Source organism: Cariama cristata, unplaced genomic scaffold, assembly GCF_000690535.1.
Source record: "Cariama cristata isolate BGI_N322 unplaced genomic scaffold, ASM69053v1 scaffold13288, whole genome shotgun sequence".
Taxonomy (NCBI): Eukaryota; Metazoa; Chordata; class Aves; order Cariamiformes; family Cariamidae; genus Cariama; species Cariama cristata.
The window spans coordinates 57,563-68,893 of NW_009632977.1; the positions used below are offsets into that span (position 1 = coordinate 57,563).

At 43.8% G+C, this 11,331-nt stretch overlaps 1 protein-coding gene across 1 annotated transcript in view; it reads right to left on the reverse strand.

The window, feature by feature from the left end:
- Positions 1–11,331, reverse strand: part of LOC104166592 (solute carrier organic anion transporter family member 3A1) — a gene marked incomplete at its 5' end in the record, with an annotated part of 13,168 nt that overhangs the window by 622 nt on the left and 1,215 nt on the right. Inside the window, 2 exons of the mRNA XM_009706578.1 lie at positions 4,426–4,490; positions 7,658–7,833. Coding sequence (XP_009704880.1) covers positions 4,426–4,490; positions 7,658–7,833 — 241 coding nt within the window. The remainder of the gene's footprint in view (positions 1–4,425; positions 4,491–7,657; positions 7,834–11,331) is intronic.

Sequence of the window (11,331 nt, forward strand, 5' to 3'; positions counted from 1 at the left end):
GATATCAACATGCGGGAAGGATTTTACTCAAGTTTAAGTGGCTTTTATTAAACTTCTCGTTTGCCTAATGAGACTGAGTGGAGGAGCAAGTGAAAGCGGAGGCGGAGAGCCTTGCAGCTTGCTCTCTGTTTAGATACTGGTAATTCTGTACTCTGGAGTGTTCACCTGAAGGATGTCATAGCACTCCAGTTCAGAGCCTGAAAGCAGCTGGGGCACCGAGATCTAGTTTTGGACCTTTCCCTGACACAGAAGAAGGTTTTCTCTGGGTCTAAGGAAAAGAAACAACGGCCTCTAATAGGTGCCAAAGATTAAATCTGAAAAGAATGGAAAATTTCAGGGCATCATTAAACGAAATACCACAGCAGGATTCTCCCACAGCCATTGCAGCTAACTACTGATGAGTGTTTCTCAATCATAGTTTGCAACAGAGCTGCAATCTTAAAGCAAAGTAATCACTCCAATCTCATTTAACTAATAAAGGCAATGTTTTTCTTCTCTACTTTTAGCAATCCTACAGGGACACGGTAGAGGTCTCCCATTTCACATTACCCCAACGGTGGTTAGGACATCCACATTCCAGCTTTGCACTCCCCAGCCAGCACACAGACACCGAGCGTGCAGCACTCAGAAGAAAATGTGGATGTTCTACATAATGTAAACCATTTATCTTCCTTCTGCTGTATTTACAGGAGGGAGGCTGGAAGCAGATAAACCCTGAAAGAAACCCTGATTGATAAAATCACTGCTGTGGGTAAAGACAGCAAGCAAAGCAGAGCATGGTATCGGGGAGGCTGGAAGCAGATAAACCCTGAAAAAAATTCTGATTGATAAAATCACTGCTGTGGGTTAAGACAGCAAGCAAAGCAGAGCATGGTATCATAAGTACATGCATAGAGAGACAGACAGACACAAGGACTGCAGTTTCCAGACGGTAAAGTGTTTAATCTTGCATCTAGTTTCACCCCTACTGAAATCCAACAGCAGGTAGGCACAACATACCCTCGGCAGTATCACTGCATCCGTAGGTGCTGTGATGCCTGAGACTCTAAGTACATGCATAGACAGACAGACACAAGGACTGCAGTTTCTAGACGGGAAAGTGTTTAATCTTGCATCTAGTTTCACCATTAACCTGGATTTCCAGGCTTAAAAAAGATACCTTCCTTTAGCTTGTCATGAACAAGACAGTGACATTCATGGCATGTATCCTAAGACTACAAATAAATTGGTTGTCTTCACTGTTCCCTGTGGTAACTGAGATCTCTTTATTTTATTTTGTTGATGACTAGAGCTCTGCAAATTTTGTTTGATCTTCCTTATATGTTAATAAATGCAGGAGTTAAGAAAGGCTATATGGGCTTTTAGTACTCATTTTAACCAGTCATTAATAGCACAAATGCAGTAAATAAAAACAGATGATAGAAAAGCAAGACAATCTTTTTTGTTAGAAACACCAGTTCCAGTCATCACATCTAAAAGCCTGGTTATGTTCTGGAAAAAATGTCAGTGCCAGCTCTCTGTTCATCATTTCAATGACTGGAAATTCCAAACTGTGCTGGTTCTGCTTCTAAGTTAAAAGATGCTTTTTTTTTTTGTTGAAACCTGTGGACAACCACACACTCAACTTGGAATTTAAAAATTCAGCCAGGCTTCTGCCAGAGACAAGCAAAGAGACTGTGGTGCTGAATGCAGTTTGTGTGCCCAGTGCTGCACTGGTGCTGGATGCCACCTAAGTGGCAGTGACTGAGGAGGCAGGAGCCGCATGCTTTCTGGACTAAGAGAAAGCTGGATTTGAATCATAATTTTGAGGTTTGAGCCCCTCCTTGTTAACATGCGGAGAGATGTTGATACGACGCTTTGGAGACGTACAAGCTGAACTTCAGAGAGAGCTATCATCCTATCTGCTGGCTTCAGCTGGCTTTCCAGGTTTTCAAGGTAATTTGGCCTGGAAATTGCTCCTCATAAGAGCTGAGGAAGGACCTGTTTTCATTGAACTCCAAAGCTACACCTATGTGATTGCAGGCAGGGATGTGGAAACCTTAAAGAAAAATACATGAAAAACTTTTAGGAGCCAGTGAGTGTTTCAGGTCATTTTTACCAGAGGAAAGGACAAGAGAGTCCCAGGAGCAACTTGGTGCCTAGACCCTCTAAGACAAGGGAGTTGAGGAGTTGCACTGCAGATTGGAAAATCCTTCTGAGAGAGGAACACTGTGTTTTTGTCATGTTGGAAGAAGGAGGCAAACAACATGGGCTTGTAGGAAAAGCACAAGGAAGTGCCCTGGTAAGTGGAGGCTTTGTCAGGATGCACAGTGAACACCATCCAGAAAGGATGCATCCAGGATCTCACAAGTCTAAATTTCTTTGCCATTCCAGACATTTCCATTCCAAACCTTTGGCTCCAATGGCATTGCTTTACTCTCTTCTCTCAGAAACTGCAGTAACGCTTTTATATGAAGACACTGCTACGCTGCCCTCTCACAGTAGAATTCCTATGGAATAAGATAATACATCCAGGAGGATACCAGGAGAATTCAGTTGTGTTTCATGTTATTACAGTGAATATTAAAGAGATTCAATCATGTTTTACCTCTTACCACAAAGTGTTGCAAAAATTTCTGATATATATATATATATTTCATTGGAGAAACTGTAGGGCTGTATAAAAAATCTGCTTCTGTCTTACTGAAATCTATTAGCTACGATTGCACCTCTGGGTCTCATACCTCCTATATTTAATACTCTCCTTTCGTTCAAGAAGCAGCTATTACCACTGTCTTCTTAAGTCAAAGCTTAAAGGTGAACTGAAAAGCTTTAAAAATAAATCAGTAAAGCTATTCTCAAACCTCAGGTTGTTAAGGGCAAGATTTGGATATCCTTGCTCATATTGAAAAGTACCTTTCTCTTCATTTTCTTTGGGTTCTAGCTACATTGCTGATATGCCTCAGAATGTATTGTCTTATTTCATGTGAATTCCTTAGTGATAGAGCAACATATAAAGATTTGAGTTTAAATTCTTACTTAAATTTTTCTTTATTGGAAGAAAAAAAAGATCTATTCAACTTAAGCATACATGTCTGAGCCTGGTTTTAAAGACATTCAAGATGGTGCTATCTCAGGAGGCTTTTCTCTTTTGAAAGGAAAATAGAAAAGAGAGACAATCCCCCCCCTTAAGTACTTTTTCCTTTGGAAACAACAGTCGACAGCCATCCTCCTTGCACACTTGTCTGCTGACACTCCACATTCAGCCAGCGAGGGCTGAAGACAGGCCAAAACCCGAAAGCAGCACTGACAGCTAAAGAAAATGCTGTCTTTGCAAGGCTTGAACCAGAGCTGACCCAAGTCAACCCAGAAGCTTCCCTTTGAGTTATCTGAGCTCTGGATAAGATTACTTGATGGAGCTTTCTGTATGACTGCAGTTACTTCACCAAAAGCAAGAAAAATCTAACTGGCTTTATCGTAAACTGGTCTGGGACCACCATTTCCCTTTCAGCTAATGGGGAATAAGGTGTTACAAAAAATAAGTAAATAGATGAGGTCTCTTATGCAAAGCAATATATGGTACCATTGGATTTTTGGTCCTGTACTTCTTAGTGTCTTGCTGTACACTAAGAGAGCACTTTACTCTCCAGCTCATTCCTTTGAGATGGGAAAGTACTGCCTGTGCCCTGCTAAAAAAAAAGTAAATTCCACCCCCACAACATGCAGAAACCCCATGCATGAGATGGACCCATACAACGATGGATCAGAGGAGTTTGCCCTGAATCATTGAGATTAATGAGCTAAAATACAGGAGCTTTAAAACAGGAGCCATCTCTTCAAAAGGGGGAAAAAACCGCCACCCAGAAAAAAAGCAGCAGGCTAACAACAGCCTAGTGTATTCCTTTTAATTCATATACAAGAAGCACATACTGGTCCAGAGGAACAGCCATATGCATTTTAATAGGATATTAACCCACAGGAGGATACAAGGACTCAGCCTGTCTCATTTTACTGTTTTCCTTTCCGAGAGACCCGAAAGAACAGAAAAACACACCATGTAACACAGAACCTGTCCTTCAAAGGAGGATGAAAATACGTATGCCTCTACTTCAGTAATATGCAATACAGCAGTAATTCTGCAAGCTGCCGACATGGTAATAACAGCTATAGAATAGCAACTGGTTGCGTGGGACCATGGCAGAAATGGTCATTTCTCTTGCAACACCGCATTTTCTTCCATTAGCGCAATTCAAATGGCAGGAAAAGTGCCTTCAGAAGCCTTCATGTGACATCCTTCACAGAGAGGGCTTGGACCCTGTTGTGCCAGACCCCACTCATGACAACCACAGCACTGAATGGTGTAGAAGCCAACTTTTGCATGTTAAAAACAGTTTTTTGTGGGGGAGGAAAGGATGGGAGAGAAAGACATGAAATTTTTGTACCTACCTAGCAAACGGAGAAGCAGGAAAAGCACCCCCAGAGCATAAGACTTGAGTTCGGGGCTCACGGTTCTGTAGGGAGGGAGGGAAGGATGGAGGGAAGAGAGTGAAATCGATTCTTGTTGTTCTGCTTTGATTAACACACCCCATGGCCATTCTGTGCTGTCAGCTAGGATGCCACCACCACCTCTTCAAAAAGTCATTAATGGGGTTTTTCTTCTCCCTTCGCCTGAACTGCCTACAGCCCCAAAAGTAATTGCATTGGTGATAGGTTCAGGAATTTAGCTAAGTCATTAATAACAACAGCTAATCTTGTCGTAGGATGAGGAAAAATGAAATTCCCATCCCAGTAAATTGCAATTTACAAGCTTCCCATCATGCTTTCAAGGCTCCAGAGGTTGAGAACTGGAGGGAGAGAAAACTTTTTCTTCTGAAACTTCCCAGATGACTGGGAACAAGAGAGGGAAGAGAGGATGACGGACTACAAGGTTCAGTCAGCCTGTTAAATCAAGCCTCCCAGTGAGGAAGTGCTCAAGAAGACTAGTTTTCATGGGCGTGAGTTTAGCATGTACTTTCTTTTTATGCTGGGAAGACAACAGTTGCACTGCCTTTTGCTATGAACACAACCCACTGTATCACTTTAATGTTCAAAGGTGCTTTAAAAAATAATTCATGGCTTTCTAATTTGCTTAGCTCAAGGATGCTACTGGCTAAAGTCATCCTCTTGGGGTAGGCTCAGCAAAGCCTTTGGAATTTCAGAAATCATTAATTTGGTCTTAAGTCTTATAATAGCATTTTATTTCCCACAGTATATAAAGGCTGGGAAAGCAGGACAGCAATCCCCATATGAATAGATTCACCACACAGGGGAACTTTAAAGGCCTAAGCTGCCTCTTCCATTAGCTCCTTACAGAGGTCTGCAGGCAGCACTGCTAGTGGCATCCGTGGTGGCAGTGGTGGCCCTCTGTATAAATACATTGGAGGGGCATCAGACAATACCAATAAAACAGCTAGAACAGGTTTTAAGTCAAGAGAAGATCATTCTGATCACTTGCCCTCATCTCAACACATTACACAGGCCATGTAACGCCATATCGTGATTCCTGCATGAAGCCTGTGACCTCTGGATGAATTTCAGCGAAGTTTTCAGGCAGACCCCCAGGCTCAATATAAAGCGTTTATGCCAGGAAGTATCTACCCCTGGAAAAATGTTCCAGTGGTTAATGGCTTGGCTCAAATAGGATTCTACCGTTGGATGGGAAACGAAGGAAACAGAAGGACTATTAAAGTTCATTTTATGGAAAAAATAGATTATCATGTGAAATATTCACAGTAGGTTTTTAATCACTGGTGGTGTCCTTCCCTCCACTTTTTTGTATTTAAGAGCAAAGTCAATCCCCATACCTTAGGGCAGAGTAAAAGTTCCCACCTGGAGACATCTCCTTTTCTCATTGTTTAGCAGTGAACAAATGACTTGCCTAGACAAGACATCTAATTTGTAGATGCTAAAGTTCATTTTTAAATTAACCATAGGAGCTGCCGACGCCACTTGTCACTGCCATGGACACCAGGGACACACTCACACACCAAAATTTTCTTTCAGCAATCCAAGACGGCAGTTGCAAAAGAGTATGAGGTGGTATACGGCGAAGAGCTCTTCCCTGTACGTTTTAGTAGCTATCAGTGATTCTGAGGGGAGTGAAGTTACTAATTTGGATGTGTGAATTGTTTACTTCCTACAGTTGTGAGCTGAGTATTTTTAATATTCCCTTCGCTTTTCTTATTTCCTTGTATTCTTCTTCCTGGCTGGCTTATCTCATTTGAAGGTGACACTAAGACGTCTCCATTCAGGATCCTACAGGTGCTGGCAGCTCCCTTGAACAAAGAACTCTTCAAACTTCAAATTACTTTTGCCACAATATTTATCATGAGAAATTTGATTTCCCTTTAGCTACTGTAGATGCAAAGAGAGAAACGAACCAGTAGGCGGAATATCTCATTTTGTATCCTGCAGGGAGACATGCCCTCACAGAGCTGTTCTGTCCAAGATCCACTCAAGAGTGTGTTTCTAATACAGACCTTATTGATTGAATTTTATTGGAATTTTCCAGGCAGCAGAATGGATCTGCTATTTATGCCTCTGGTTATTATTCTCAGTAAGTGACAGCTCGGACAGATAAGTAATTCTGGATAAATGTGGGCTTAGATATGTATGTATATCATAAGGTGAAGTGTTCCATGTGTCTGGAAATAACACAAGGTCAGTTATTTGAATAAGCTACTTTTGCCCACCTATTCATATTGGTTCAACTCAGAGATGTCCTTCAGACTTTCAAGTTCCTTCTGTTCTTGGACTTGGTCCAGGGTGAGAGAAGTTAAACTCTAGCCAGGGGGGTATTGACCAAAGCTAGCCTTTGCTGCAGCCTTTCATTTTTCCATGGTTTCTATGATCTCCAGGCCATTTCTAAAGGTATCTTATTAAGCCACTACGTGCTGAGAACATGGGGCTGCAATTTTGCCCCTTTCCCAATGCAGTTGTAACGTCTTTACTACCTGGACTGGAAACTGCACATCTGTATTTCCCTTTCCATGCTAATCCCAGCCTTGGTAAGAACAAGCTTGCCACCTTTCTTTGCAGAATCCCTGCAGGGATCTTATCTGTTTGTGATCCCAGTCCCTCCTCACTCCCATTTTACCAAAGCTGAACTCAAACAATTCCCGTATTTCCTCTAGCGGGTCAGTACTGTAGGCACTAAACTCGGCGGGGCCACGCCATGCATGAACCAGGTGCTACCAAGCAAAATAGTGGCTTAGAGAGAAAATCATTTAATTAACACTTGAAACAATGGGGTGGAAATTCAGGCAGGACTGCTTGAGTTTTCACATCCCAAAACTCCTGCCTGCACGTAAATTCAATAATGTACGAGAAAGCCTGTGCCCATAGCTCCTCATTTACTGAGGAGGTTCAAAATCTTCTGAAAATATGGGCAGCTCTTTCAAGGTGCCTCCACCAGGGAGTGCTTACTCAAAGGAAGATTTTCTGATGGCTTGAGCGGAGGTTCAGTCCAAAGTCATGGATCTGGGGATGGGCAGTGCAGCCTAAAAGGCAGAGGCCAGGAGTTGTGCAGGATCCTTGGCTCCCCACAGCTCCCAGTGATACCCCATAGTCTCTCCAGCCTTGCTCCCACCCCAAAAGCAGCCCCACCAAGCTCATTGGTTCCTCCCGGCAGTGGTCCTACCTGATGAGTATGATGACCGACGGCGTCTGTGCCATAGCCCCGATCATGCTGCAGACACACATCACGCAGAGGAATATCAAGAAGGCCTCTTCACAGCCAGGACTGGGGCATTTGCCGGGAACAACGGTGGCATTTTCGACAGGGACCGAGGTGAGGCACGAACAGCCACTGAGGTTCTGCAGAGGAGCACAGGGGTTCAGGAGAAGGGAGAGCTGTGGTCCCCACCACCTGCCCTCTGTAACGAGGGCTTGCCAAGAGCAACTCTGAATCATCTAATGGTCAATTAATTAACTCCTAAGTGTTTATTTGAGAGGGGTTTGAAAAGAATTTCAGAAGTGCATCAGCACTGATGCATGGTACCAGCAAGGGAAAGCTGTCCCTTGGCTTGTTTCTTTTCTTCTGCTCCTTTCAAGCTTCTCCCATAAATGTCACTGCGACAAAATTATTACCAAGTTATACCCCTTTGGAGGAGAATAAAGAAACGATCTGTGTCCCAGTGAGAAGGAAGATCCTCAAATTATGGTTCTAATTACTTTCTTATTTACCTCCTTCCTCTTGGCTGTTGCAATTAAACTCAAGTACATTAAAAGCAGGTAAATCTGCTGCCCTGTTCTTGGCTGTGGGTTTGGTACCTGCTTCCAGCACCCTGAATCCCGGGAAGGAGCCACCCACGATGGGTGCTGTGGCTCACCAAGAGATGACCTATCACAGATTGGCAGCACAGACACTGCTGGACTCAAGTGCACTACAGGGCTAATAAACGACATCTGGTTCAGAGGGATTTGTCTTGAGCTAAAAGCTGAAGTCAGGCAAGACAAACTTTATCAATACGTGATCAGAAGGAGGGTGAAATGACTGCATTTTTCTTTGATCTCTCCAGCAAGTGCAGAATGTGAAAAGAAGCTTTGTTTGCCAGTCACAGATTTAGGATGTGTGTTTCTTTTTCTTATTTTCCAACTCGCCCTCCTGAATTTCTGAGTGGGGGATGTCAGCGCAATTAAGGCACACAATACTACCAAGAAATCCCTTAACGAATACAGAATGAAATGATCATAAATGATTCATGGCTTGTCTTCATCAGCCCGCTGGGTTTGTGGGTCACATGTTTGTAAGAGGAGTAACGCCATAAACCAAAACATACTGAAAAATAGCTAACTCTCCTCCCCTTCCCCTCTACCATGTTCAAGCAGAAATTCTTCTGCTTTTCTGCTGGGGTCCTCTTAGGACCATACAAAAGCACACTTTCTGGTTCACTGCCTCCAAAGATAAGGATCCGCAGGGAAACTACTCCAGCCTTTCTGACACCAATCTCTTTCTTCTGCATAGAAGTCAAATGATTTTCTTCCAAGTAAGTGCACAGAGGGCAAGAGAGACCGCAGTGCAGAACTCCAGGAAAGCTGGAGTAGACATGCAGGTGTCTTTCCGGCTGGCAAGCAATAATTAACATAACAAATTCCTGTGCTGTGAGTTAGAAGCTGCCACCTGAAGGCTTTGAGATGGTGACAATTAGCACCACTGCAGTGTTTGTGGATAGACAAAAGGAATTTGTAGTTCCTGGCTCTTACTGCAGTACATTGCTAGCAGCCAGCCTGGACACAGCCCTGTGGATTAAAACCCATCTAAGTCCAGGGAAGTAGGTACGTGCACTGAAATATCCTGGGACAAAACTCCCATCACAGCAAACACGCAGAAATGGCTGCTTATTTCCCATGGGCTCTCATCAATGGAGAGAAAGTACCTGGTTCTGGCAATGGTGGGGGGCAGATTCTCCTCCCATTCATGTGATTTTTACAAACCACGAGGCAGGTCCCCACCTCCATTGCCTGAAAATTTGCCCCTCAATCTGCTTTTTCGACCATTTTGCACCAAGGTGCTAGCCCAAAGCAGTGTGAGTAGTTTGTACCAACTACATCTGCTTGCTTACCACTGAACCTCATCCTTATCTGGTAGATCTTTGATCTTTTATTACTGATAGACTACACAACTCACAGACATCAAACAAGGAAACATCAAAGATGGAGTTTTACCTTTGTCCTGTGGAGAGGCAACTTTTCACTACTTGTGCCAAATTGCTATAGATTTCCTTGTCTGCAACCCCACCGCATTCAACCGACACATTATCACAGCCTTCCACTGCCCAGCAGCTTGCACACCCAGATATTCTGTGTGCATACGAAGCTGCACAGATGCAGAGTTTGCACCTTTAACAGTATCCTGAGTTTAGGGTAATTATCTGTGCAAATTACTCATGTTTTTAATTACTCGTTTTTTTAAACCCTGGCTCTGACAGGGAAGGGACAGGCTGGTACTTCAGTGCAAAGCTGTGAGATGCCAGCACGGTAATGCCAGGCTGGAATTCACGTGTCCCCAGCCAAAAGGGTGAGAGAAGCAATGGCATCAAACAAACAAGATGCATGGTCAAAGGCTTTGTATGCAAGGGTCACTCTCAGGAATGGCTTGAAAGAGAAATTCCTGAGGGTACCAGAGCTCTGCCTACCAGCACTGATACTCCTATGGCTTTTTTGGAAAGGTGCACCTCTGCAACCAGCTCAGTAAGAGAGAAGAAATGAAAAAGAAAAAACTAGCTGAGCTACACATTGCTCTTAGAAATTGTTCACAGAGGAAAAGCAGAGAGAGGCAGTCAGAAATGTCCAACGTAGTAAAGTTAAATAAAGCATTCAGAGAATTTTATGTCTCAGTAAAAAGCAACCCTTGGCTCATCACAAGCATATAACATTCACAGGACCCTCTAGACAGGTCATTACCTGGATTATGGGTTTAAAACCTGGTTTGGCAATTTGGCTTTGCCTCAGGGCCATTGCATGATCAAACTGGTCCATAATTCCTGATAATGCCCTTTCCACAGGATGCTATTGCTTCACTGATTTGTGTTCAAAACATTACTGCAAAAAAACCCACAAAGCAAAGCGATGAAAAGAACGCCAAGATGATGACGAAAAGGCAAAATAAGAAAGAATGAGTAAGAGGGAGGGCAAGGGAGAGCGAGGCTTTTGCTCAGAGGTTTGCTCTTGCAGACCGTGAGGTTAGGCAGCTGCAGACTGAAAGGGCAGAGCTGAATTTTTATTATTGTGCTCCTTCCAGAGGAGCCAGAGCTTTGCCCTGAACCACACAGTGAGGAGGTCGCTCCCGCACTCCAGCCACAGACCACAACAGCTGTATTCTTGGTAAGGGCTCAGTGAACTGGCAAAAGACACTATTCTGTGCCCCCGGTACAAGCTGGCTTCTTGTTAAAGTGATCATGTTGCCACCCCAGGTGTTGACTTGTCTCTTGTTGGGAGGAGGAGGAAGAAGAGGACATGAGGTAACACCTTTGTATGTGCCACATGCTTGTGGAGTCCCTTGTGGGGTTGCTGAAAGCACCTTGAGACTGTGGTATTTCAAAGGGATGCCTACATCTCCGAGGCTGTAATGGGAATTGAGGAGAGAAGAGGCTTAAGCAGGACGAGCCCCCAGGTCACCTGGACTGTGAGGTTGCACTTGCTAGCAGCGAGCTTGCACGCCGCTCACCAGTACTCACAGGCAGTTTGTCTCTTTAGGGCAGGAAGGAAGGTTTGATGTCTCCTCAAAAAGGAAGGATGAAGCCATTGAGGAATAATTGCACGTGGTGAGCCCTGATGTCCCTGCAGCCACAAACGGTCACTGTGACCAGGCTG